The sequence below is a fragment of the Platalea leucorodia genome (assembly GCF_965183815.1).
Source record: "Platalea leucorodia genome assembly, chromosome: 5".
NCBI classification, from domain to species: Eukaryota; Metazoa; Chordata; class Aves; order Pelecaniformes; family Threskiornithidae; genus Platalea; species Platalea leucorodia.
The window spans coordinates 1,664,357-1,687,682 of NC_138827.1; the positions used below are offsets into that span (position 1 = coordinate 1,664,357).

General features: G+C 53.8%; 1 protein-coding gene across 16 annotated transcripts in view; it reads right to left on the bottom strand.

The window, feature by feature from the left end:
• The window catches only part of CAPN15 (calpain 15), a 60,981-nt gene that overhangs the window by 22,255 nt on the left and 15,400 nt on the right, over nt 1–23,326 (bottom strand). For 5 of the 16 annotated variants that reach the window (XM_082312369.1, XM_082312370.1, XM_082312373.1 and 2 more), the window contains one exon: nt 21,719–22,038. The exons of 9 other annotated variants lie outside the window; for them this stretch is intronic. In XM_082312369.1, the coding sequence (XP_082168495.1) occupies nt 21,719–21,894 (176 nt within the window). In that variant the 5' untranslated portion in view covers nt 21,895–22,038. Of the gene's footprint in view, nt 1–9,574; nt 9,758–21,026; nt 21,528–21,718; nt 22,039–23,326 lie in introns of those variants that run through there. 2 more of the 16 variants (XM_082312363.1, XM_082312362.1) reach the window with 2 other exon arrangements.

The window sequence follows — 23,326 nt, forward strand, 5'->3', positions numbered from 1 at the left end:
TCAAGAGGGTTCTTGCACAGCTTCTATCTAGCGTCTACTTTTCCCACACTGGACACAGCTCCGCCAGCTCAGATGTGCTCCACCAGCCAGGGAGAGAAGAGGCTGCCAGTTTTAATGAGAAGTTCTCAGGGGAAAACTGAATTCTGCTAATGAGAAGTCTGAGAAAAAAAACCCGCTGGCCCCAGATGTACGGAGTTCATTCAGCAGTATATTTTTCTGGCGGCCAATAAAACCACAACACACGCTCTCAAACTGCAGCTTTTCCTGCAACTTACTCTGCCATCACCTCCCAGAAAACAGGGCTGGCCTGCCTCAAAAAAGACAGATGTTAAGGGCGAGAGGGGACATTTTGCTGTAGGGCAGGGAAGAAAGGACTTCCAAGGCAACGCTCTTGCAAAGGATGCGAGTTGAACGGAGAACACGCTCCTCTACCCTTCACCGGCCGTGGAAGAGGCCCCGAGGAACCTGTCAAGAGCGGGGTGGGAAACAGGAGGAGGACAGAGGCATAGCTAGGACAGGAGCACCCTGAAAGCTCCTGTGACATGCACCAAAGTCTGGCTTTGCTGAAGGAAGGAAGTTGAGGAGACCATCGTCCCTTGGAGAGTCCTCTTCACGGCTGAAATCCCTGGCTGGGAGAGAAGGAGGAGAGTCTTTGAAGGGATCTGCCCATCTGAACATACGGTCACTGGAGTTGCAGGCCCAACGCTGCTGCAAGAACGCCAAGCGTCACACGTCTGGAAGGAGCACGCCTCACACCAGCTTTCCTCCGAGGCTAAGGGCATACAGGCAGCGTTATCCTAAACTGATGGACTGGAGACAAGAGATTTTTATCGTTCTTCCTGCAAATCATCAAAGCAGAATCAGAATCTGGAAGGCTTGCCTTGTAAGAAAAACAGGACGTGCATCATTAGCACCTTAATTGCTTCGGTGTTGTAAGATACTAGTTTTCAGAAGAAAACCAGTTTGGCTGGCAGAGTACAGGCACGCTGAGACACGGCCGTTCTCAAAGGCTCCTTTGCTAATGAAGAGGTTACCCAAATCTCTGCCAGGGCAACAAGAAGAATCCCTGGGGATACAGAAGGAAGAGGCAGGCCGAGTATTTCAAGGAGGCCAGCAAAGTCCGAGTTCTAGCTTTGCTCAAATGTCCTGAGCTTTTGCAAGCTCTGGGTTCACAAGCTTTTGATGAGGGACGCGGTGTCTCGCCCTAAAGAAGGACCTCCTGCACCTACCCAAGGTTATCGGGATACAGGGCCCAGACGAGATGGTCAATGGCAATATGACCTCTTCAAAACTCAGGATGGGGAACGTGGTACGCTGGCACTCGCTCACACCGGCTCATCACGGGACAGGCTTTGCTGCAGCAGAGCTGGCAGGAGAACAGCCCGGGAAGGTCTCTCCGGAGCCCCAGCCCTGGGGACAGCCACCAGCACAGCCTCAGCTCCTCTCAAGCTACGCTGTTTCTCATTAAGATCAATTCCAGCCTGTTGTTATAATTAATAACCTCATCTTGCCTCCCTGCATGCAAGCATGGGAAATTTCTGCAGTTGCAATCACAGTTCACTTCAAAGAAACCAATTTAGCACAGCACTATTGCTGCCATCATTCCTGGACTCAACTACTTTATTTACCCTTTCTGTACCTTATTTCCCTGGTCTTTTGGGTATCTGGGGAAATTAAGAGCAAAAAATAGCAAGCTCCAATTGCACCCAAGTATTATGGTAGGTGAGAAAAATTTGTGTCATTAACTCAGCCCAGCACCGTACTATGTATATGCTTAAACAGGTTCGATAATGTCTTAATACATTGATTTGGCTCAAGGTGGTGATGAACTGAATGGCCTCAATCCATATCTTGCCTTGCTTTGACTACGCTACACTGACTTGGACTAAAATCCACATACAGCGGATATTTGAACCCACTTAAGAGCAAATAGAGAAAGGAGGTACACCCGATTTATAGGGTTTGGTCACAGTTGCATGAAATTGGTGTAATTTGGGTGTAGAAAGCGCAAAGGATCTCTGCAGATACCCTGGTTCTGCTAAAACATTTGGGAGCGCCTCGGCGTGCCTGCAGCTCCCACAAAAGCTGATTTTTTAGGGCAAAAAGGCCCACAGTCCTCCAGCAAATGCAACACAAGAATTTAAGAATTTAATTTTTTTTGTTAAGAAACCAACAGACCAAAACGGCCTGAACCCTAGGAGACGGACGGCCCAGGTTACGTTGAATACTTGTAGCTTCACCTTCTTGCACACTTGGAGCAAGAAGGCACTTAGAGAACAGTAGATTTGTTCTTTAGAAAGCCTGCTAAAAATTGGCTCAGCTATTTTGCATGTTTTTTATAAGTACACTCCATCTTTGGTCTGAGCAGTGTCCCAGAAAGTTTCCCATGTAAAATAAAGTTGTCCAGCAAAATTCACGAGCACCTGAAATGGCGGAGGATTTAGACTCCACTGAAATCAATCCCATAGGCCAGGAGGACGCATCTTACAGATCTGCTGCTAAATAAAATGATTATTTTTGCTGTTTGCAAGATGGCTTGTATAGAAAGATTTGAAAAAAACAGACTTTCACACCCAGCCATCAAACCGAGGCCTCCATGCTAAAAAACTGAAAGACAACATGATCCACAAGCCAAAGAGGGTAAGGATCTTGCCAACGTTATGTGGAAACACAAGGATTATGAGAGCTGCTATAACTCAATTTTGGCCCTTCAGACTCATCTTTTACAGCAACGCCAGGGAAAATTTTTTCTGGAAGCAGCAAAAGGGAATTTGGGAATTATATTTTCTTGAGAGGTTTTCATGAGAACGGCCTGCTGCCGACCCAAGTCCCATGGCTATCTCCAGCCAGCACCCAGCCGGTGGCAATGCACACAAACACCAAACCAACCTCCTGGACCTTTGACTCTCCACGCCGAGGTGACAGGACAAAAACTCCGCATCAGCCACCGAAGAAGAGGGATGATCCCACACCCCGGCAGCCAGGGACAAGATTCCAACGCCGGTGCCAGGGGCGATCCTCGCTGTGCGAGGTGCTCGCTGCGTACGCACGCCAGCGGATGCCCCGGAGCCCCGCTCGCTCGCTGATGTTGAGAACGGGTTTAGCACAAAAATGCATTGTGGTTTTACTTCAACAGCCCCAGCAGGGGGGAGTTTGCAATTATTCACATGCAGAGAAGCCTGAACGCTCCTGCGGAAAAGAACGAAAAACTTCAAACTCTGAAAAGATCCCCTTGGTTAGGAAGGAAGACTTTGAAGGAAGGGCAGGGGCTCCAAAAACGTACTTAATCATTCCCTGACTGGCCCATAAATCCTTCCCTGCTTTGAGGCAGCTCGGAAAACTCCTCAAGAGCCTACGAAGGGTCAATCCTGGTCAACACCTTCCCTGGTCGGTAATACAGATGAACTGGCAAAAGGTGAATCAGGGTGAGGGGAAGAGCAGTTCAGCTGCCAGACAGCAAGACAGGCTATGGTCAAAGGCCAAACAGGTTCAGATCCAGCAGAAGAGGAATGATGCCTGCTGACCTGGCTGCAGCCTTCAGCCTCGACCCTCAGCCCAAAAACCTCTGGCCCTTGGAACACGGCAGGAGAAGAGTTTATTACAGAGCAAACACAGCCCTGGCCACATCAGGACTGACAGAACACCATTAATCCCATCACACACCTAGCAGGGACCAGTGAGGACACCGAATCCTCTGGGATGAGCTGTAGCACAACCCCTGCACGGAGCAAGGTCCTTTAAACCTCAAGGTGGGCCAGCAAGAGGGTGGGAGACACCAGGAGCACCCAATGGCCTCCTGCGCCTGCAGGAACCCGAGGACAAACACACCTCGAGCAACGTGAAGCCAAATCACAGCCCGGAGGCAGCCTCTCCCCTCTTGCTGTCACGAGGGCTCCCTGCTGATCTGGACAAACTGGTGAGCTGTTTAATGCTGAAATGGTGAGCAGGACACATCGTACAGGTGCCACTCCTATCAGGAGCACAGACCTCCAAGCCACCACTGAAGTTAGGCCAGCACAAGACGTACAGAAATCAGGGGAGATCGAGAAGAACAGCAAGAGGATTTACGACCAACATGCCAGATCTTTGAGGACAGTCAAGATGTTGGGGAGGAACAGCTGGGAAGATGATGTTCTTTACTACTACTATTACACCAATTCATTTCAAATCATGGCAGGTTTTAATTTAAAAAGCTAACAGAAATTGTGCCCTTTAAAAAGGGCACAAAAGTTGGTAACAGCAATGAACCAAGAGAAGATCCCGGGGAAGAGCAGCGTAGGATTAATGCCTCTCTCAAACCACTAACAGTAGCCAACAAACGGCATCCAGGGAGGCCACAGAACATCCCCTTCACCATGCCTTTTGCCCAGAGAGGAAGAAGGGCAAGACTTTGCTGTCTCCAATGCATCGCTGAGACATAAATGAGGTTGACATACCAAGGAGAGATGTCCTTTTTTGCTCCATCGAGGATGTGTGCCACTCCCTCAGATCCGACGGTCGAGGGGTCTTCCTCTGAGCTCCCTCCTCTGTTACTGCCTCTTAGCTGTCCCCACTGAAGAATTTCGCACCTGCAATACTGTGCAGAGTTCTGGTCCCCGCTGCACACAAAAGGTGTGGGCGGGCTGGCGGGGTCCAGAGAAGGGCCACCAGGATGATCCGGGGTCTGGGCAGCCGCCGCGTGAGGCCAGGCTGAGGGAGCTGGGCTTGGTCAGCCTGGAGAAAAGGAGGCTTCGAGGTGCTCTCACCACCACGGACCAGTGCTTAAAGGGGAGCTACAAAGAAGATGGAGGCTCCCTTTTTACAAGGAGTCCCATGGTGAGGACAAGGGGTAACGGGTACAGGTTACTCCCAGGGAGATCCCGATGGGACACGAGAGGAAAATTTTTCACAATGGGAACAGTCAACCGTTGGAACCATCTCCCCAGGGAAGGGGTTGACTCTGCTATGCTGAACACATTTAAGACTCAGCTGGATGCGGTGCTGGGCCATCTCGTCTAGGCTGTGCTAGAAAGGTTGGAGCAGATGATCCTCAAGGTCCCTTCCAATCTGGGATTCTAGGATTCGATGAATTGCCAGGCTGGCTCTGACCCAGGCCCTGCCATCCACCCTTCTCACCAAGCCCAGGGGAGACATCTGCTATCCACCCCTGGCCACAGGAATGCCTGCCCAGAGACAACAGGACAGGGACAGCTTCGTATCAATGATTATCTATGATGCTCGGGTCGGGAAGAGTGGGAGAGATGGCCAGAAGAGCTCAAAGTGTAAGGATTTCAGATGAAATGTGGGAGGGAGTGGACTAGAGGACGTCTCTTGGGATGCCTCATGTCTGGAGAGCATGGCCCGGGACAGGACTGAGGAGCTGCAGGTGATGCTCTGTGAGCAACTCCACCTCACTCTCACAGCCAGCGCCACCAGCTCAGCTCCAAAACACCACCCTGTACTTTCAGAGCGTAAATTAAATCCCTTCTTCCTAGGAAGAAAAGGAAATTCAAAGCTATTTGTTGTCTTTGAGGCCTAAAAGGCAAAATACTGCTGTTGGAGGACACCACGCAGGTCTGGAGAGGGCCGCCTGCCCCCTCGCGCGGCCCTGCAGGGGCTGTGGGGTGGTGGGAGCTATCGCAAGGCAGGCACGGCCGCGGGGAGGGAGGTGGGAGGACCCCACCGAGCCCCTCTCTCCTTTAGTCTCCCCAGTTCCCAGCCCTGCCTGTAATCAGCTGCACGAGGCAGGCTGCTATTTGCTTGGGAAACAGCCATCTTTTTCCTGAAATTCTCCCTGAAAAAATAAATCAAGGCATAGCTCCAAGGTGCAATTAAGAAAAAAAACAGTAATCAAGAGCTCAGTACCATTTGGGATGGATGGATGGAGAAAGACTCGTGGTTCCATGAGGTCTGAGACTAAGGAGAGCGAGGCTGCAGCCTGCGGAGGGGGGAAGCAGAGCCCCCAGCCTCCTCCTCCTCCTCTCCTAGGGCTTTAACTTGGCCATCATCCCGGCTCCTGGCAGAGCTGCGGCCAGGCGCTCTTCCTGCAAACGAGGAAACTCCTCGGGGCCCAAGCCCACGCTGCCAAGCTCTGCAGCAGCACTGTCCCACACCAGACCACGCAGCACCCGTCCCGCAGCTGCCAGCCACGCTCGGGGCACCGCGAGCAGGACCTCGCGCCCACCGGCGAGACGGAAGGCAGCAGGGCACTGTGGTCCATCGCCAGCGGCTGTCAGGCTCTCTTCAGGATGATTAACAGGCCTTAATGAAAAGCTAAGCCAGTCCTGTGCCTCAGGAAAGCAGCTCATGCTTAATAACCCAGCCAACAAGCTTTGCACTCATCTACGGAAAGAAAGAAGGATTGCCAAGGGATAGAGGAAGAGAGGGGAACTCTGGCAACTCCCGACACGCCTATGGTCGGATCAGGGCACGGCAATCAAGCACTCCAGCCCCGCTACGAATGTCATCTGACAGCGAGGGGAAAGGCAAGGATGGCGGTTCCTCCCAGAGCCACCAACTCGCCAGCCCTGCTATCTCCCAACATGCTCGAGCAGCTCCTTTGGCGACAGGAGATCAGAAGGCAGAGGGCAAACCTGAATGTCCTCTCTTCTACTTCAGGAACCACATCTGCAGCCCCTCCAAAAACACCGATCCCGGAGGAGGATCTCAACGCAGAGAGCAGAAGCCCAGGGCAATGTCCCAGATGAACGGGGCATCGGAGTTCGCACAAACAGGCACGTGCTCACTCTTCCCACCGAGTCCTTGGCTCCACATGCAACTTTCAAGCACACTCACGTTCACTACCAGGTCCTGGAAAAATCATGCACGAAGGCTTGGTGCAGCTTGCTGCACTGGAGCCACGTCCCTTCACGCTTTACTGACCTGCGGTGAAGCAGGGCACAGGGTTTGCTTGGTCAGCGGGGCCCCGCATGGAGAGCAGAGGCTCCGAACAGCAGTAAAACCCACCAACCTCACAGATAGCTCCAGCCTTTCCCGCTCCTGGATCATCCGCACCTTCTCCAGCTCCGTTCCCAAGTTAGGTCAGGTCAAGCAGATGAATGCAAGACTGCACAAAATTTGTTGCTGCATCAGCTGTGGTTTGGGGAGCCTGTTGCCGTGCTGCAGCCAGCAAGCTCTGCTCTCCTTGCAGGCTCAGGGGGAGGAAGAACACGGGGGGAGAAGCCGCCTTGGATGCTGTTCAGACTCAGGGCAAATGAACCAGCATCTCCTCCACGCAATAGGAAGAAGAAGCAATTTATTCTGACAAACGGTGAAAGCCTGCAGCGGGGTTGGCCCTTTCTGTCAAAGCTGGTGTACCACACCGAGGCTTACGTGCTGGAGCGGAGAGGGGAGGGTACCGGCAGTCAAGTGATATATGCATCACTCACAGCGGGAGACGATCAGTAACTCAGGAGAACCAGGCTGCAAAAGATACCTGCCTACCCACCTGGGATCCTGGTGGCCGGCAAGCACGGTGTGTGCTAGCCGGCCATCACTGCTTGTCCTCAACACCCAGGGCTGCCAGCGAGCAGCAGGGGCTCAACGCAGCACTTGGACACGCACCGCAGCACCTCTCAGCATAACCCTCTCTAGAGGGTTCACGTCTCAACCTTCCAGCCTCGACAGGGGTTGAACGTTTGGGCACAAATGCCTCTGGGATGAGACACAGTGTTCAGGAGCATCCAGCAGCGTGGCACAGGTGGGATGTCCATGTTTGCATCTTGAGCTTATAAGTGAAGTTCAAGTTGGCTGTGGAGTGTTCACAGTCCAGGAGGCCATGAAAAAAGAAAGCATTTAACTTGTAGGGAACCTGTAACAAGAAGGATCTGGGATGCTAGGTGTCTGGATTAGCCGAGAGGGAACAGGCAGCAGCACAGGAGCCCCCTTGAAGCAACGTAATTCCAGGGTCCATTTGGTCTCCAGTGAACGCACAGATATGGCTGCGTCCTCCTTAGCTCGCAACACCTGCCTGGCTCCCAGATTGCCTCTTTCCACAAAGCAACTGGAGAGGTTCTGGACAGAACTGGCAATGATTTTTCCCACTGCAGCCTAAGAAACACGGCCAGCACCTGAAAATAATAAGACTTCACGGCAGTACACACTTCTCCGTATGTATCTGTGAGCCCTGTGCCTGCAGGAGACGGTGGTGTTTTGGAGAGCCTTGGATTCTCCTTCCATGGGGCCCGATATCTAGACAGCAAGCGAGACACTGACCTTCCACTAAGTCTAAGACGAGCCCAGAAACCAAACAGGAATTTCTCAAGTCCTGGCAATGCTCCTTCACCATCCTCTCAATTATTCTTACTCGATAGCATAATGATTTCCAAACCTTTGGGTCAATGCAGACCTGCTCTTTGCAAGCAGCAATAACCAAGCGCGGGAGCGCACACTCGCCTGCCTCCCAGAATAGAGAGCAGCTGGAGTCGCATCTGAGCACTGCCAAGGGGAAGATGAAAGGCTTTCAGACACTCCTCTTTTTCCGCTGACACCGCCTTTACAGGCTCTTCTCCCCGCTCTCCACTACGTATACAGCTCCTTTAACTGCTGATTTTCCACAGGTGGCGAAGTTCCAGATGCTCCTGGGAGGCTTTTCCAACTTTACTTATTCTGTTTAAATAACAGGGGCATATGGTTTAATACAGCTATTAACGGGTTTGTGCGTGTACGCGGGGGGAATCGTAAGAGAACAAAACACCTATCTGAGCCTGGCATTCAGCTACCAGGACCTCTGAGCACCCGGCCACCAGCAGCCGGCCACAGAGGAGCAGAGAAGCACCTCTGCCTGCAAACACCAGACCAAGGGCTGTGAATGAGTTTCCGTCTCCTCACCTACACCACGTTAGGTCCTTCGGTGCTAGCGAGGAGATTTATAGCAGCCCAGGAGATCACCAGGACTCCTGCTCCCTTTCCAGAACAGCTGCCACCCCCTGAAGAGGATGAAGGCGCGATCTCCAGGACGAGGCCAGAGCCAGAGATCAGGTTAAATGGGATCTAACCCGGAGCTGAAGCAGCTACACGCGGCCCTTGGAAGCAGAGTATTCATGCTGAATCGAGCTGTGGCTGCTCCCTCTACCCCCAGGGAGCCCTGGCTAAGGACACTCAGCAGGCCAGGCACGGGGGTGCCCCTCAGGGGTAGGTGATAAAGAGGGTCTCCGTTACCCCAATGCCACTAGCACGTCACAGCAGGCTCTGTGCGTGTGCTGGGTGAGCCCAGAAAAGATATCCTGCAACACAGCAGCCCAGCTGGGCAGTGCTTCTCTTGGGGGAGGAAAGGATCCCGACAGGGAAAGCTGTCCCAGAAGCCTGCTGGTACGTCCCTCACCCCAGCTGCAGAAGAAGCCGCCGGGGTACCACCGGAGGAGCTCAGAGACCTGGGCACGGCGATCCTTCAAATAACAGTCTTGGTCACCTCTCTCCAGGTCCAGTTTGAAACAGGCCCTGGAGAAGGTGAGCACAGGCTGCTCTTTGAAGGCGGACCTAAGCATGGAGGCACAGAAAGAGGAGCCCTTCAGTGCTACGAATCTGAGAAAGTGGGAAGGAAAGAAAGCACCGATGGGGCCAATCTCTACAGTTATGTTTCATAATAAAGACTTACCTGCTCTCAGGAGGGAGGGGAAGAGGCAAGGAAAGGAGCAAGAAACTAAACTCATTAAGCTGCTCTCTTATCTGAGGAGCTGGGACAGCTTCAGCAAGGAGGGCGGACTCTCGGGACCAAAGGACGCTTGATTTAGCTACCCGCACCACAGGTATGTTTGAGCAATCACTTCAAAAGTAACCCCTGCAGAGGAAAGAAAGCTGGATGAAGAGGAAGCTCTACTCGTTGTTTTTGTTTCTCTGTCTTTAAGCCAATTAAGAAATTCTTTTTTAAGTGAGCGTCTGTGGCCTACCTCGAAAGAGCCTGTGCTCCCTGGAGAGCAGAGCCGGGCAAGGGCGAGGTGGCCATCTGGAGTCAGAGCCCTGCAGTCCCTAGACACGGCAGGGACTGCTGGCCCTGTGCTTCTCCTCTGCACAAATCCCAGCTACTCCAAAACCCCAGAATCTCACAGTTTCTAACATGCTTCTGCAGCAGATGCCTTCCCCCTTTGCACCTTGGTTTTCTCACCGCTACATCATACAAAAGCAAGGCTTGTGGACATCAGGCAGACCTACCCTTGCATCTTTCAACACTCGCCCAGTGTTTTAAGACCCCACCATGGAAAATGCCTTTGAAGCCTCACAGCCAGCCAAGAAGAGGCTAAGATGAAAGCACGGTCTGTGCTTTTATTCTGCTCTCATAATACCTGGCCTCAACGCAGGGTGGTCAAGCTCAAGCGTGGTGGGAAGGGGGCTACAAACACAGGCGGAACGCACATCCAGGGAGAGAGTACAGGCAGCTGGGAAACACGTTTGCCAGGACAAACGGCTCCTGGTGCGGGCCTGCGCAGACGGATCCCTTGTGTGAACCAAACGGCAGAGACTTTGCCCTCCACGCACCCCACAGGGCTGTTTTCTGCCGCTCTTCCCAGCACAGCCTGCAGAGGATACACGCATTCTGCATCGGAAAGCAAAAGCACCTGCCTGGGCAGGGCAGTTTGGAGGCACAGGCCCATTCCCCAGATGAAGGCCACTTTCTATTATCTTTAAGAACAGGGAACAACTTCAGATGTCAGACACCTGAACAGCAGCATTAGCAACTGATGCTGACATCTCTCCTATCCCATGTTTGAGGCTCTTTCACACCACTTTCCAACACACTGGAGGCTGGCGAGGGGAGAAGAATTCTCCTGTTCCCATAGACTGGAGGGATGTGGGACTGAGGCTAAAGATGCTACGGGACCATAACCGGAATGAGCCAGGGAAACCTGATGGGACTGGAAACCAGGCGCACTCAGGGCTCACCCATAGCCCCTTACTCCCAGTGTAACTTCCCTCTCATGGGGAGGCTGGAAAAGCAGATTTACTGGTGGTTGCCAACCCGAATTGCTGCTCAGCTAAGATTTATGCTGCAATTTGTAGTGCTGTTAAAATAAAATTGGAAGAGTGGTGGGGGAAAAGAAAGAGAGACCAAAAGAGAGGGGAGGAGGGGAAATGGATCAGGAGCAACACCACAGCTCCAAAGCTGCCTGCTCCCATCTCTCACATCTCCACTGAATAAATCACCCTGCGCTTCCAGCTGCTGTGCTCCAGCCTTCAGCTCCTGCCATGCTAATACCTGGGCTCGCTTCACAGCGGGGCGCACGCAGGGTACGGTTAATAGAAATCCGTCCACCTCCACGGCAGCTGAAGCGTCAGGCTCAATAAACACAGCAGGCAGAGAATGGCACGAAAGGTTCAGGGCACCCACAGGCTGGCGCCTGCTCCCAGGACTTCCAAACTGCAGCCTCCAAGGCTCCAGAGGACAGGAGAAGGGACACCCCCATCCCAAATGTCACCCCCTGCCTTCTGCCTTCTCATTCCAGCGCTGGTTAAGCGCCATTCCTACCTGCTGAGGTCAGAGGTGAGCTAAATTACCCTCTGCACCGCCAGGAGCTTGCCAGCTCTGCACACTAGGTCTGCGGGAAAAAGGCTGCAGTCACGGATCAATATCCTCGCGTGTACAAAGAGCCACGGGATTCCCCACCGAGACCCCCGCTGACCCCTCCTCGGAGGAGACGCCAAGGAAAGAACAGAGCGCCTTGCAGCTCTCAAGGAATCCTGGCTCTGCTCTGCAGGACTGGATGCCAACACATAGCCTTCAAAAAAATCAGAAGCAAAACCTCCTCAGTGAACTTCAACAGAACAGCCTCCCCTTGACATCAGGGGAACTCACCCTGCCCTGAGCCAGCTGCTCTGCCCCGTACTGCTGAAACCACGGAGGAAATCCAGAATCACGTCCAAGGAGACTTGGGCCTCTCACCACCACAGCATCCCTGCTCTTCCCAGACAGAGCCAGGCCAGCCTCGAGGATTCACGCCTCGTTACAGAGACCACCACAGGGCAATTCAATGAGAGGCCAAAATATCAATCCAACACTGAGCGTACCGGCATCGGTGAGCTCTCAGGCCCTGCTGCTGAAGTACCTTCTCGTGGTGCTCCAGCCAGCCACTCAGTCCAGTTCCTTCTTGCAAGGGAGATGGGAGAAGATGGGATCCTGTGCACAGGTTGAGTGCCACCAACAGCAACGGATCTGTCTGCGCACGTGCAGCTGACCTGTAAAGGCCACTTACTTCTCTTTCTGGGGTACCTGAACTTTAGAGGGCACAATTATCAACAGTTTCCAAGAAGCTCAGTGGGATAAAACATGCTGAGAAAACACGCGGTTTGGCTGTGAATGCTTCCTCTTGCACAGCCCACTTGCCATTTTCGTTTCCTTGCACCGATGGCTTCTAGGACAGCCCTGGGCCAACCTTCAGTACCAGCGCGCACGTAGAAAATACCCCTGGCTGCGCAGAGCAGACCCAGGCCTGTGCCCTCTGCGGCACAGCGTCCCATGCAGACAGCGAGACGGGCTCCTTCAGCATGCTGTGATCCCCACCAGCCTAAAAGCCTCCCCTGCACCCTCCCGCCCCACTGGCACCAAGAGAAACGCGGCAGTCGACGGTGTCGTCCAGATCACCCACCAGGGTACCATCGGCAAACCAAGGAGCTCCAGGAGGACACAAGAGCATTGCACCACATCAGAAGCCCACCACGCTCCCACCACCCCATCAAACAAAGGTTCAACACAGGAACCCACGCTTGGCCTCAGAATCAGTTTGGCATCACCGTGCACTTTGAAAACGGTGGCTGTTTGGTTCCTCTGGCTTCTCGGAGACAGCGAGGAGGATTGGGGGGGTCATGTGGAGGTGGAAGGGCCAGGAGCAGAGCAGAACAACGCTGTGCTGGGGCAGGCTGAGCCACACGACCACCCAGCACCCCAGCCCACTCCTTCTGTTCATGCCCCATGCTCCAGAGCTACTGCCACCTTAACTGAGCCGGCAACACATCTAGCCGACTCCTCGGGCAGGCGGGCAGGCAGGCAGGCAGCAGTTACCAGGGAAGCCCCTACAAGTTATACCGTACCCTGGAGGCCTCTGGACTGGGTAATTCAGACCGTAGTACTGTTTACTGCCTCGTAAAAATGACACATACTTAAGTTAGAGCTTCGACAGCTGGAATCTAGAGGATGCTCCTGGCTTGAGCACGTGCGATTAACCCTCACGTGCCCACGTGCCACAGAGAAGCATCCTGGCAGCGCAGCAATCCAGCGGAGGCCATGCTGGGGCTCCTCGAACAGCTCAGCACCCCTGCCCTGCAGCAGGACCCAGGGCTTCTTACCAAGGAGGGCAGCTCCCGCTCCTGGTTAAAGCTCCTGAGCCTCTTCAAGTCACACACATGCTCACTAACAGCTCTTGGGTAACCTCAGCACACATGCTCCTCAAGGACAACCTGAAGGACATCACTGCCAAGCCAGGGACATGGGACAGAGGAGAGAAAGAGCGTGCGTGCCCTGCCTGCAGCAGGCTCAGTGCTGCACAAGACAGATGGGCCCTGTCAGCTGCCGTGCCCTCCACCACCACATCGTGCCCGCCACCGACGGCGGTCCCTCCAACACACGCACGGAGCGAGCCAGGGGCTGCAGCGCCCACACCAGCATGCCCAGAAGACACAAAGCACCTAAACATTTGCTGTGGGAAAAGACAACCCAAGGAAAACAGGCCATCGTGCCAAGCTTTGCTAAGAGATTCTCTGGGGGGGTGTAAAGCAACGATGTGCCCAACGCACGTCACTGCATGTGCCATGGAGGCTGCTGGGCAAGACAGCAGCAGCGTCAACCATCGGTCCATTCTGTGCCACGGGCTGCAGCCCTGCAAAAAAATCTTTTCCACGTTTCAGAAGCACCAAGCGTTTCCACATTTGTCCCCCCCCCGCAGACAGACGCACCCGCCGTGGGGTAAGGCAGCAGGAGCCTCGGCTCCTCGGCAGGGAAGGCTGAAGAGGACCCGTTCGCTGCCGTTGGTGGCACAGGTCCGATGGGAAGTGCCAGTGCTGCATGCGGCACGTGCCAGCCAGCACCGGGGCTCTGAATAAAAGGTGTCTCCTCCTTGGTGTCCCAAGGAATCAGGGGGAAAAATACATATACATACACACACACATCTATCTATCGATAGTTTCACTTTTCCAAGGTATGCAGGTTAAAATCAGGTTTTCAGGAAGATGAAAGATCCTGCTCATGTCCACCTTCTCCTCACTCGGCAGCTGGGGAATGCTACAGCAGGCCGGCGTGTACGGACACCCTGTCCCCTCCACCCTGCAAGGTGGAAAGAGCCAGCCTCTCCCCGGCTCCTTTTGCTCTAGTGAATCTGCCACGCTCCAAACGCAGAAGCCCAGCTCTGCGTAACCACAAGCCCCAGCATGCGATACCGCTCTGAGCGCTGGGAGCAGCAGGGCTTGAACCCATGTGTCCGGAGACAAAGCTGAGCTCTGTACTGCTCTGGGCAAGGGCAGGCGAGGCCCCTCCAGCTCCCAGCAAGCTGCCGACTTGGCAGCCTCTAAGCACCTGCAGCCCAGCCTCTCATCCTCACCCCACGCGCTGCCCCGACTCTCCTGCTGATTGTCCCACCGCCATCCAGAAGGGCTGCAGGCTGCGTTCACACTTCAAGTTTCCTTCTGGTTTGAACGTCCTGCTGCAGCCTCATAAATGCCATCTGTAACACAGGAGCAGCTTCTTTCTCTTCAGATCAGTTCTTCACACCTCCTCACGGTGACCTTCAGCACCTACCCCTCGCAGGGATTCAGCGATGCTTGTGGGCACGGATGCTGTGAGATGCACCGGCTGGCACGGGCTGCCGGCTGCAATACTGGTGCCTTGCCAGCACCGGGCAGAGTGGGAAGGCTGGCAGGCGCGGCGGGGCGCGAAGCATGGGAAGGTACCCAATTCAAATAAAAGCCCAGGGCAGTTTGCTGAGGAGAGCGGCTGATAAGGCACAGCTACCTGGGCGGGTTGTGGATCCCGGGCAGGAACAGCCAGATGCAGCCCCAGCTTGCCAAATGCAAACAGCATCCGACCACAGCTTATCTTTCCTCTCTCTGTCCCTTGAACAACTGCCCTTCTGTTTGCAGCAGCCCCGCACCGGGAGGGCTGTTTCATCCGAGGGAACAAAGGCCTGCAGAGGGTTCGTTCAGTACGCGCTCCCCTCCGTCTCCTCCACGCACGAGCATCGGCCTCCAGCCGAGATGGGATCAACGCAGCCTTTCAGTGCCACGGCCAGCTCCAGGCCAGGCGCTTGCAGCGGGGGGTGGCGGCGGGCGAAGGGAGACCGCAGCTCTGCGTCTCTGCCCCTCTCCATTTCTGAATCGCGTTAGTCAGAGACCCAAGCCCAGAGCCACCGATGCCAAACTGGATTAAGTTACCGGTCAGAGAAATCCAGCAGGTGCCTTTTGCAGCAACCTGATAGCTTTGGAGGAAAGCAATGAGCTCTGGAGCAAACCCTGGAAACACCTGGCCACTGAACAGCTCGGAGGGGAAGGGAGCTCCCTGCCCGCCCCATGGGCAGGTTCTTGCCCTCACTCCCCCTCTCACAAGCCCACGACAGCAGGAGCCGGAGGTTAATGCAGGTACATCTCCCTCCGGGACAGATGCTGCACAGCGTTAGGCGGACGGGCTTGTGGTTCCCACCCTAGCTCTTTTGCGTGACCCTGGGACAAAACCAAATAACCCCCACGCACACTTTCCTGCATTTTCTCCTTCCTTGCAGCAGCTCGGCCAGGCTCCCGGGCTTCCTGCTGCCATCACATCCATCCATCAGCTTCTTCTGGAGGGCTGAGGCTGCCTCACAGCTCCAGCGGACATGCATGACACCCCTCAGGGCTGCAAGTGATTTGCCATGAAACACCAGACCAAGCTCCTGCCTCTGCAGCCAAAAAAAGTCAAGGGAGCAATGCAGAAGGGTTGCTCTGGAAAAATCCCTCCTCTGCCTCCTCTTACTATTCTCTGCTATTAAAAAAAACAATAAAAAAAAAAAAAAATCACCACCTACCAATCCCTTTCCCACCCCACCTTGAACATACCTGCATCTGGAAACAGGCCTGCTCCAAAGAGAGCACCAGAGGGCTCTCCCAGGCCCTCCTACCACACACTGCCGCAGCACAGCATGCGAGATCCCAGCTTCCTTCACAGCAAAATCACATCTCCAGGAGCTCTTCCCAAAAGAGATGGAGAGGAGAGGACCGCGGATCTAGGCACAGCCAAAGCTGGATGCTAACCCCCCTCGTGCAGCGTGGCATCCCGAGAGCACCAAAGCAAAATGACCCAACGCCTGCACTTGGAGAAGGACCTGAACCCACATCCCTGGGAGCAAGGGAGCATCAGGAGCACCCCAAAACCAGGTAAAGGTGCTGCTCTCCTTTCTTAAGGCTGGCACTATCAAAGAGACAGGTCCGCCGTGCTCTCCATGCTGTGACAGCAACGCTCCAGGCAAGGGGTTCGGGCATTTCTGTTCAGATTTCAGCCGGCCCCGCTGGGTAAGACAAGCACACGAGCTCCGACTGACTCCCTGCCCTGGATTTTGCCCTCTCCTCGGAGCGGGTAAGCGGGCAGCATAGCTCTGTTACCTGCCCTTGTGGGAAATGGAGATGGAGAAGGTTGGGGTGCAGATGGGGAGCACAGGGAGAGTTTGTTCGGGTACCTATTGAGAACTTCAGTCTCCGCTACTCTGCGCCATCCTCCGAGTTCTTCACAGCTCCAGAGCTATAAATAGCCTCAATTTAAACAACTAAGAGGCTTTGTGAGCGAGCGGACCGCTGGAGCAGCCAGCATGGAAAGCGGATGGGCAGGACGAGAAGCCTCAGGCAGATGAAACAGCATACCCGCTGCCAGCTCCTTGGCACTGCGCGCTTTCTTGAGCAAGACATCACTCCAGCTGCCGCGTGCTTTGGTGAGGACTGGCAAGCAAACGGTTACAAGCCCAATGTTCCCATCAAGCAGGTATCCACGACAACCTGCAGCATCATTGCTCTACCAAATCCCAGCCGAACTTCGATCCCACAACAATTTCCAGAGGGAGCACAACCCGCGCAGGGACCCATCCACCTCACCGCAGCACCTGGGGAACACGGGCTCCACTCTGGTGCGATGAGGCACGTCCTGAATATCCAAGCTGATGTTAGTACCCCTGTGGTTTGGAAGAGCGGTCTCTTTTTCCCTCCTCATCCCTCCTCTGTGGATACAGAGCCAGAGCAGATTTTGGCTATCCCCAGCTTTTTCACAGCCACGCATGTCTCTGTTCTTCGCATGGAGGCTTGGGAGGGGAGTTGAACCAGCTGGACCCGAGGTCCCTTCCAACCTCAACCAGTCTGTGATTCTTGCAAGGTGCAAAATCAACTCTCTGAGCACACCCAAACCCAAGCAGGTTGCTGATAAACCCAGGGAACTGTGCCTGCCCCAACCCCCAACCCCAGCCCCAGCCCCGCCGGCGTAACCGTACCCCAAGGAGCACAGACACCGGCCCGCCGAGAACGTCAGACCTCCTGAAGCTGATGTCTGACCCGAGGTCCGACGCCAGAAAACAGAAGCGGGGAAACCCTGCAGAGTCACCTGATGCTTTACCACTGGCTTTTCTTCCCAGACATCTCACTTCTCCTCTGGGCCTTGGTTTCCCCAACAAGTAACACGTCCTCTAGACACCAGTTCTGCTCATGCTGCGCGCGGCGGTGAAACGCCACAAGACAGGCGGGAGGGAAGGAGCTGCACGCAGCCGCGTCCCCCCTCCGTACGGCTCCCTGCCACTCATCCATACGCCAGCATCCCCGTATTAACGTCTCCACCAGCCTCAAGATGGCTCAAAGCCCCTGAGACAGGACTGTGTGATGTTACCCAGCTACGCTGACTTGTTGCTTTTCAGGCATTTAAGCCACGGGGCTCACAAACACCAGGGTCACGGCCGTCTCACTCTGGGTTTCTTTCCAGAATTAAGCAGTGCTTCTGGAGAGCTGGGGGGGGGACACAGCAAGCGCCCTCCCACCAGCTGCCAACAACGAAAGCAGGTCTCCTTGCTTCCCTCTAAAAGCAGAGAGATTTATATATTTTTAGCATTAAAAAAAAAAAACAAAACCATGAAAGAGTCTGTTCCTCCCTCCACAGTCATTGAGGCCCAGAGGTATTTCATTCTGAAGAGGCTTTTACAGAAGAATACAAAGCCTTTGCAGAATGCTGCGGGAAACCCCAGAAAACGCATATTCTCTGTAAAAGGAAGGAGCTCAGAGAGATTCAGCCAAACCAAGTGACGAGCAGAGACGCTTAGATTCAGCTGCACAGATCTTGCAACGCCTTCCCCAAAAAGCCTCTCCTGAGCGGAGCGAACTGGAGCAGTTCTCGGTGCTATGAACCCTTCACAAAGCACCCAAAGTGCTCTGCAACCCAGGACTGCTCCCAGCCCGCCAGCCTGGTGCTAACACCTACCAGCTCTGGCAGAGACCTCGCTGAACGGGGCACAGCAACCCAGCAACCCAGCAGGAACCAGTTCAGCCCCATCTCTCTGATGGTCCCATCAAGATCCCATTCATCTCTGGGTCCCAGAATTTGTCCAGGACAGGACGCTGTTGTCCCTCCTTATGAATGCTGGGGAATGAAGACTAGGTGAGCAGAAACACTCCCTTAAATCTCATCTGGGAGACAGTTCAGTGCCCTAATTCCCTCCTAACACCTTACAGATGTGGAAGGATGCACACTGGAGAGCTGCCATCGCCGCTTCCAGCAGCAGCAGCCGGAGAAGCCACCACGAGCCCACAGCTCCCAAACCATGCAATTGCAGCAGCAGCGACGGAGCTGTGTCCTGCTGCCAGCAGCCGCACTTGTGGCACTGCACCTTGCTGCTCCCAGCTTCGCAAAGGGCTCGGCACGTCGGGAAGCTCAGCCGTGATGCGTTCGCCGGCTCAGCTGAATGCTCTCATCCCACAACAGCCCAGGCCAAACACCTTTAAGCACACGAGCAAGGAGGAGCCCAAGGGGACTTGTAACTAAGCCAGAATTTGTCTGGCTACACGCAGCTACCAAGGATGTATTTAAAAAACATCGTCTTTGCCCTAAGCAGAGATTTCAGCAATCAGCTCCCTCTAACTAACAAGCATATAACACTTGGTACCTCTAGTCTTTAAGTACCTACACCCTCCTGGCACGCTGGGGAAGGCAGGGACGTGCTCCCGTTTAAAAGGTAGGATGCTGACACATAGAAAGAGACTGTGTGGCCTGGTCCAGAAGAGACCAGGGACTCAAATCTGGATGTCACAAGTCTACTGCTTCTGCCATTAAGGCCCTTTTTCTTCTCCCTCATGTCCACCTGCCTTCAGCAGACAGGGAACGCCAGACCACCGGCCTCACCCCGGCGACAGGAGACAATGCAGCCTCCTCCCAGCTTCTAAAACCTTGAAAGCCAAACAGCACTGATTTCTTCCCTTATTCCCACCCCACCGTGAGGGAAGCCTCCCCCAATTCCCCATCAAGTACAGACCAAAGTCACTCGTGAAATACTCACGTCCCTCTGTTGCTGCCAAGGAAGGTCTGCGTTCATCCCCGAGACAGACCAGAGCAGGCTTGGCTCTGTGCCGCTCCGGAGCAGCCAAAGCATCAGCAGCTCTGAAGGCAGCCGCAGCCAGGGACAGGAAATCAGCAGGAAAAGCAAAGTCTATCCCAGAGCTCCTGTCCAGCCTCAAAGTGACTCCCCGGTACTCCACTTCCTTCCTGCGCCACAGGATTCCAGGGACGAGGACACTCAGAGGCAGGGCTACTTACCCTGACTTGTTCTATTGACTTAATTTTGTAAAGGAATGTATTTATCTGTTCCTTGCTGGAAACCAATCATCCGCTGCTTCTTCACCCTGTTGTCTCACCCGTCTCGCCATGGGAACCGCAGGTACTTTGATGCCTGCCAGCCTGGCTGATCTCAGCAGGTCTTTTGAACCCACTTCCATAATCACTGCCTAAAGCAGGTTCTTCCCACGCAATTCACTGCTCAGTGAATCATGGCCAGTGATTTTCCTGTCTCCAGGAACCATGCAGCACTTAGCCGGCATGAGTTCTCTTCTCCCTTTAGCAGGAGAAATACGTAACTATCAGAAAAACCACTCCTGTCCTAACAGGACACTGGCTTTATCTGCACCGAGACCGGCAGTTCCTGTTCTTGCCCCAACATCCGCTCCACCGCGAAGGCTGGTTGTTCAGGAAATTTATTTCCATGTGTCAAGATTTCACTTAGTTTCTCAAGCTCCTCCAGGCTACAGACTTCGAATCACGAGCAGCCTCGGCCGGCATACACGAGGCTGCAGAGACGCAACCTTTTCAGCGCTCGGTGCCTGCTTTGCACTGGAAGCTCCTAAATCTCCGTGCTGGCTGCGCACGGGCATACCGGGGGATTCATCTCTGAGCCGTCGATACCTTCCCCAACTCTTCAGGGCGACAGTGGAAAGAGCAGCAGTGCAGAAGGAATAATCCTGCAGGGAGGACCCAGCTCTGTTCACAGGATCCCTCCAAGCCAGAGGGGACAGACCTAGAGAGCGCAGAGCGCCGACCAGAGCTGCGGGTCAGCCACAAAGGTTGGTACGCACGGCAGCGGATGTTGGGAAGTGCACAAACAGCCTTTCCAAAGGCCTCTTGGGCATCGCTAGGAACTCAAGCCCATGACCGAGAGCAAAGACAACAGCTAATTGGTTTCACACTGTTACCAGTTACCCAAGACAGGGCTATAAAGGAGCAAAGCGTGACGTCGCTTGCCTCGGAGTCTCCCGGAGTCATGCACCAGACACCGTGAAGCAGATTCCGGGACTCGCAACAGCAGGAAGGCAAGAAAACAAGCACTACACGACAGATACTACATGACCACCACAGCAAACGCCTCCAGTGGAAAGCCACAACAGCTCGGGGACACTCAGAAGCAAGCAGCTATTCCTAAAAGACTAACGGCTCCCAACAGACTCAAGCAAGTACAAACACCCAGCCAGGCTGGAATCTACACAAAGCAGGCATTAGGCAACGGCTCAAGTATTATTAGCACAAAACACGGCAGCCTCTGTAGCCAAGCCCCCGGGCAGAGGATTTTTAGATGCTTTTGACATACCTCTCAACCTGTCAGAGACTGAATGCAGGACACCAGCCCTCCAACACGAAGCAAAATTCCTCACTGCAAGTGGCTGATGGGGAAGGGGCAGAGGCAATGACTCAGCGACACATCTGAGGTGCTGATTTCATCGAGGAGGGATAGAAATTGAGGGTTGGAAACACTGAGCTCTTTTTCAGAGTAATCCTGTTTCAGTGTGTTTCATTCCCCTGGATCTGGTATTCAAAGCGTTTCACTGCTTTTGCATGAAAACAGCTTCTCTTGCTCTTTTGAGTTCAGAAACTCTTGCTACTTATTGCCACCCAGCCTGGAGTCACAGTCCTCCATCTGTGACACCTACAGTGTAGCTGGGAGGCCAGAACGAAAAGGAGCCACAAGAACATGGCAAACTCGTTAAAGGAACTGAGATCCCATTCCCAGGCAGCCACCTTCGCCATTTAGGTGAGTGAGGAAGAGCTGGGATGAGTCCTGCAGTCTACTCTGCGGGAGACATGGGCAGCCCTGTAAAAAGGACATGGCTTGGCATCACTCAAATCGGTGGAAATTTGGCTCTGGCTTTCACGAGGAATTGCACAGAGCCTCTGAACGAAAGGACCCGACACCCAACAGGATGCAAAGCAACTTCTCTCCCAAACGCACCGACTCGAGCTGAGAGGTAAGCAGGTAAGCAGGCTCCTTCCCCTCCTCCTTACCTTCGCACCCGGTGGTGTAAATGCTGATGCTGCCGCGTTATAAGGGCACTTTCCCAAACAGGGCCACTGTGACTACTCCTATACCAGCTCACGGCTGGGTGCCCCGGGTAGGGTGCGCTAGTGAAGCCATGGTCCGACTCCGTCTCTGCGGCCAGCGATGAGGCAGAGCTCCCCATGGTTCCCCCCTACCCAGGCCACGCTGAGCTTTATCCTAGGTTAGGTCCAAGCCAGTGGCACGGGCAGTTCGGGTGGAACAGGCGAGGCGCTGCGGCATGGGCTGCTGTAAAGATCCCAACACACTGGAGAAAGGAAGGTCGGTTCTGATCAAGAGTTAAAAAAAAAAAAAAAAAAAAGAGAAAGGGGAAAAAAAGGAAAGAAAAAGAGAGAAAGATAAGGTATGATTTAAGCAACAACCCTCCGTTTTTAGAAGCCTATTAATGCATGCTCTGACCAGGATCCCCGTCCCATCACTTATAGGAAGGGGAAGGGCTGTTTGACTGAATCCAGCTTTTACTGCCTGGAGATGGGGAGGACGGGGGCTCTGGAAGAGGCTCTCCCCAGCTAAGCCCCAGGAGTTCCCAGGCACGGGGAGGCAGCCCGGCTAGCGGAGGAAAGCACACCAGAGCCCAGCAGAAAGCCCTTGCCACCACGGTAAAGCAGCAGAAAAGGGGGCAAGCAGGTCTCACTTCGAGCCCAAACCAGCAGCCCCGGGAATCACAGGCACAGAGGGTGTTCTGCAAGCTCCAGGCTCCGACTGGCACACCAGGTTTTCAGTTACCCCAGCTACGAGGAGTACGACTTGACGGTTTGTATGTAGTGAGGAGATTTTCTTTTTCTTCTATATAAAATCAAATATCCCTCTTTTCCTGTTCCCCAGTAACGCCCCAGTAAGGCTGAAAACGGACAGACTGGGTATCTGCACAGTCTGTCTTCTGTGACTGTTTCACCCAGCGCAATGAAACACTTTCTTTCAGCTCACGCCAATTTTTAGCTGCTACTGAGCATCCCCCGACCCGCAGAAGCAGGTCTGGGGCTTTGACTGTTCTTCCTTTCACACCCTCTCTCTTTCCTACTTTTTTAGAATTTATTCTCTGAGCACCCTCACAGTTAAACCACAGAAACATTTCGTGTCCTCTAGTACACAAAGAAGTTTAAATATACGCATGTCTCTCCTTAAAGGAAAAAGGCACGGCAATCTGGATGCGTGTCAGGAGGAACGGATCAAGGGAACATTTAACAGAGCAAAAAAGAAGAAACGAGGAAGAAAAAAAAAATTAGCACAGCTGAGCTTATTCAATTACCCACCAGGATTTATAGAGATGAATGAACTGTAGAAGGACCCTTGCGAAGAAACTACTTTGTGTAGTAAAAAGGCTGAAACAAAGACTCCTAAAATACAGTTTTTCAATCCCAGGATTGTTCTAAGGGATCAAGAAAGGCCTTGATGGATAACAGGCTCTCGCATGCGGCAGCTCAAGGAGCAGGTGCAGTTTTGCTACGACCTTAATACCGGAATGTGCCGGCATTAGGCCATTAGCTGGAGAATGTTAACTGCTCTGTCGTGGTCTCTTCTCTGCAACCTGCAAAGCCCGGGCTAACAAAATAAAA